The 4,300-nt window shown below is 31.9% G+C and overlaps 1 protein-coding gene across 1 annotated transcript in view; it reads right to left on the bottom strand.

Moving 5' to 3' along the window:
* The window catches only part of COL25A1 (collagen type XXV alpha 1 chain), a 783,871-nt gene that overhangs the window by 51,107 nt on the left and 728,464 nt on the right, over nucleotides 1-4,300 (bottom strand). Inside the window, exons 24-25 of the mRNA XM_007940758.2 lie at nucleotides 1,181-1,204; nucleotides 497-541 (exon numbers count right to left, since the gene is read on the bottom strand). Coding sequence (XP_007938949.2) covers nucleotides 497-541; nucleotides 1,181-1,204 — 69 coding nt within the window. The remainder of the gene's footprint in view (nucleotides 1-496; nucleotides 542-1,180; nucleotides 1,205-4,300) is intronic.

Below are 4,300 nucleotides of genomic sequence, written 5' to 3'. Positions count from 1 at the left end.
TTTATCTTGTTTCTTTGTGTGGACTGTGATGCTGTTTTCTCCAAGGCATTGTGATGTGTTTGTGTTTAAATCTAATTGGTGATTGTATGTTGGAGTGACTTGCCCATGATTTTCATTTTCTTTGTTTTGTTTGTATGTTATCTACACAAGCAGGGTACTGTACTGTGCTCCTCTATTCACTAGTTGACAGCACTTATACCCTCGACACCTGTTTCCTTTCCTGTTGCCAGTGTCTTGTATGTCCCTGATGACCTTGGCAAACAGAGCCTATTATTAGGTCCCTGGAATCTGAATGAGAATGTTATCACTTTAAAATCCAAAATGGTTGCCACTTGTAAAGATTCCCAGATCTCAATTTCTTTTCCTAACTCTATTAAGAAATACTGCTGATTCCAGCTTCTCCAGTAATTTTTAAGGTTTTTTTCAAAGCTCCACACACTTAATGTGGGATTTCCTGCACCTTGAGTAAATGGAAACAAGTGAAATAAAAAATAACCTTTGGCCCTTGTAGTCCTTGAGGTCCAGGAGGTCCAGGGGGACCCTAAAGCAAAAGAAAAGACACAGAGTTTTTTATTTTAAGGAGCAGATATGTGTGTTAAAATGCATATTTTAAATAAAAGTATATGATGTACATCTCTTATTTCTATCATAATTTAATATTTCCCAAAATTGATTTGCTATGGGGAAAATTTTCACAGGTTACATAATTATAAAAATCACTTCCTTATATGCTACAGTATCAGCTCATTTTGCTCAAAATAGCATGGAAGAAGCTTTTGGGTTGATTTTGTAAGACAGTATAAAATTGCTGCCATGTCCCACATTCTTCGTGGGATGAATCAGCCTACAAACACTATCTATGTTTTTAGATACTTTCCCCCAAAAGGCTTTTATTTCTGAACCACTAAAGGATAATGCTATATTATTAAGATAAGACTAAGGACTTTTTTAAAAAAAGAAAAATTATATATATATATAATATATATATATATATTAACTTTTTCACTAAGTAAACAAAGCAATTCAACTGGGGCAAAATGCCACTAAAGGTTATTAATATCAGGAAACATAAAATTAAATATCAGATAGAAACAACTGCTACTTTAGTACTGTTATTACTAGCATGCATCAACAACAAATAGAAAGTCACAAACCACAGAAATCATGCAACAGGAGTTACCGTGACAGTTAAGGTGGTAATCCTCTGTAGGGAAAACGTATTGATAAAGACAGAGTTACCTAATTTGCATGCCAAAGTATAATAATACATTTTTGAAATAACCAACTTTTAACAAATCTGATACCTTATAAGGAATTGACAAGTTACTGAGAAAGGGAATACAGTAAGATTGTAAATATTTTTAAAAGCATTTTTAGAATTTTATTTAAAGAAATCTATGAATTAAGATAAAAGAAACTGTCAAACTTTTAATTCATCTTAATTTAAAAAATATCTAGTTATAACGCTAAGAATGTACTTAGTATCACTGACTTGTACACATAGGAACTGTTGAATTTGTGCATGTTTTGCTGTATATATTCTCAACAACAAGAACAAAATAAATAATATTTTTAAAATTATATAGTAAATAGTACACATTAGAGGTACAACACTTTGAACTAAAGAGACGACTATTCATAAGAAATCTATATAGAAAGTACTTTGATTAGAGAAAACTAAAATATTCAATTGCATAACTAATATTTTGTTCTGCTTTTTAAGTCTGTAGCTCATTTGTTGCATTATAATTAAGTTATTTTATTCTGGTGCCATGACTAAAGATTTGAATCAGCATGGAATTAATATAGTTTCTTAGTGTAAAGTGACAGAGTGATGTAAAAAACTGTACTGTCTTAAAGTATGAATCTCTAAAACACCTGATTCTTAATACATGATTTGTGTTTTTGTATTAATATTTTATAGCCTAGGTCTTGGGCTAAAGATACTATTGGGCCCATATCCACTTTATTAAATCATAGAGGGGAGAACATTTTTCATCAGGGACTCCTGTCATGGAGAAACATTATCCAATTAGATGTAAATTTGTAGTTATCAGTTTAACACTATTCCTTTGGATTCCACTACCCTGTTCCAATCTCTGACTCAGGTTGTTGTTGCTGTTGTCTTACTGTTGTTTGCAAAAATAATTTTACAATGATCTCTTTTGTTTCAAGCACTTAATTGAATCTCTAGTGACATGGTGTCATCGTTCCTTAGAAAACAATATATTTCTGTATGTGTACAAATGGTTAAAGCTATTACTCTATGACAAAGCCAGTCACTGTGTGCAGCTTCAGAGAAAAAAATGGTAGGAAAGAAAAAAAAACCAAAAAAAACAGTGCTTCTAAGTTAAAAAAAAAAAAGATTACAAACCGGAGGCAATGTTGTAAAAAATCAGGGCCCAGCTTTTCACACCAATGTATCTGTGACATAGGCACCACTTACTTTATTTGAGTGAATTCACCTAGATGAAGATTTGGATTTGTTCTCATGAGAAAACTTTTTCTTCATTTGTATAACATAGATGAGTCATTTAAACAAAAACTACAGAATAGAGATAATGTTTTTTTATCATTACCTTCCAATTACATATTGCATTTTTAATTAGCAAGCAGAATCACAAAATCTTAGAAAGGGAAGTCAGTTCTAAATTTGAACTTTGTCAGGTTTTCCAGCATGCCCCATAGATAAGTTCATGGTTTCACTGGAACACGAGGTTAGTTACTTTTTTAAAAAAAAAAAAAAAAGAAGAAGAAGAAGAAACACTAAAACATGTTTTATAATGAGTTATATAATGAAAGAATATTGCTAATGGCAACTGAACTATCTAATAGATGAAGTTTAAATGATTTTGTTAAATAACTATGTTTGTGAGACCTAAAAAGTCTACAGGGCAGGTTCCATTCAGTTACTACAAGAGTAAATGACAGCAAACTAAACTAACTTCACAAATACATACTTTTTTGACACCATCCTAGACACCAATGTTCAGACAAAAAGATAAGGCCTAAAAGCACTGGTTCACCTTGGACTTCTTGTATCTGGTTTCTTTAAACTGAAACTACATAAACTCACCAGGGTTCTCTCTTGAACTCCAGTAATGATTTGAAAACCAGAATTTTTGGTAATGATGGAGAAAGATGAGTCATGAAGTGACATGGGAGGCATGAGCGAGAGCAACTGTAAATTGGTAGAGAAGCCTAGCAGGCTGCTTTGTGGTCCAGTCCCTAAGATGCTTCCATGAATCACTTTGGAACCAAAGGTTATTTTCTTTCATTTCTCATAATGATGTAAGCTTAGAATCACCCATGATTCACACTAGAGAAGAGGTTCATTTTAGACAGTGATAAGAAGTTTTAAAAGCTTCAGATTGGAAACAGAAGTGTTACTGCTAATTATGGGAATTTAACACCTTAAATAAAAATAAAAATAAATGGCTTATGGCAAATGTTCATGTAAATAACAATTTTTAATAGAGGAAAAAGTTTAAAAAATTACATTCTTATGTAATATTTGTTTATAATTATAATAAATGCCTATTTATGTAATTAGATTAGTTTTGCAGATTTTTTTGAGGCAAGAATGAAGTGAAATTTGCAAAAGTGTAAATATCCATCACTGGTTAGAGGATGAGAAGAGTAAATGTCTACGACCTCTTCTCACCTAACAACAACAACAACAAGAACAACAACAACAAGAACAACAACAACACCTCTTCTCAATCTAACGGATATTTAGCTTAATTGATTTTATTAGAAGCTCCTAGTCCACCAGAATACTATGTTAGGAAAAGCAATAAATAGTTCTGAAGTGAAAAAAAAAAAACAAAAAAAACCCTATTTACAAGCATGGTATATAATTTTCCTAGTAACCTTTTAAGAATAATAAATCTTTGGGTTGACACATAATCATGAACTAGTTGACTTTGATGGACATCAACTGGTTTACTGTCACGCAGAACTTGAGAAGAGGGGAGAAAAAAAATAACAATCAAAAGAGAACATACATCTTTGCATATTAAGAAACATGTGGCAGACTTTTAAAAGAAACTGTTCAGACTCTCATAAAAAAAGAAAAAATTAATCCTAAGAACAGTAATATTAGATTTAATGGATTCGTTCAAAATGTCTACTCTGATAACATCTTCATTTTATAGATGAGATCAATGAATCACAGACACATTAAATGACTTTCCCCAAAATGACTCAGCTAATTAGTTGTTGTTACGTGCCGTCTACTTGGACCCGACTCATAGCAACCCCTCCTTAGGTTTCCGAGGAAGTATCACTACGGAAGTAG

Source organism: Orycteropus afer, unplaced genomic scaffold (genome assembly GCF_000298275.1).
Source record: "Orycteropus afer afer isolate SDZICR_OR568_19922 unplaced genomic scaffold, OryAfe1.0 scaffold00071, whole genome shotgun sequence".
Lineage (NCBI taxonomy): Eukaryota > Metazoa > Chordata > Mammalia > Tubulidentata > Orycteropodidae > Orycteropus > Orycteropus afer.
This window is presented reverse-complemented; position numbering and strand designations above follow the sequence as displayed.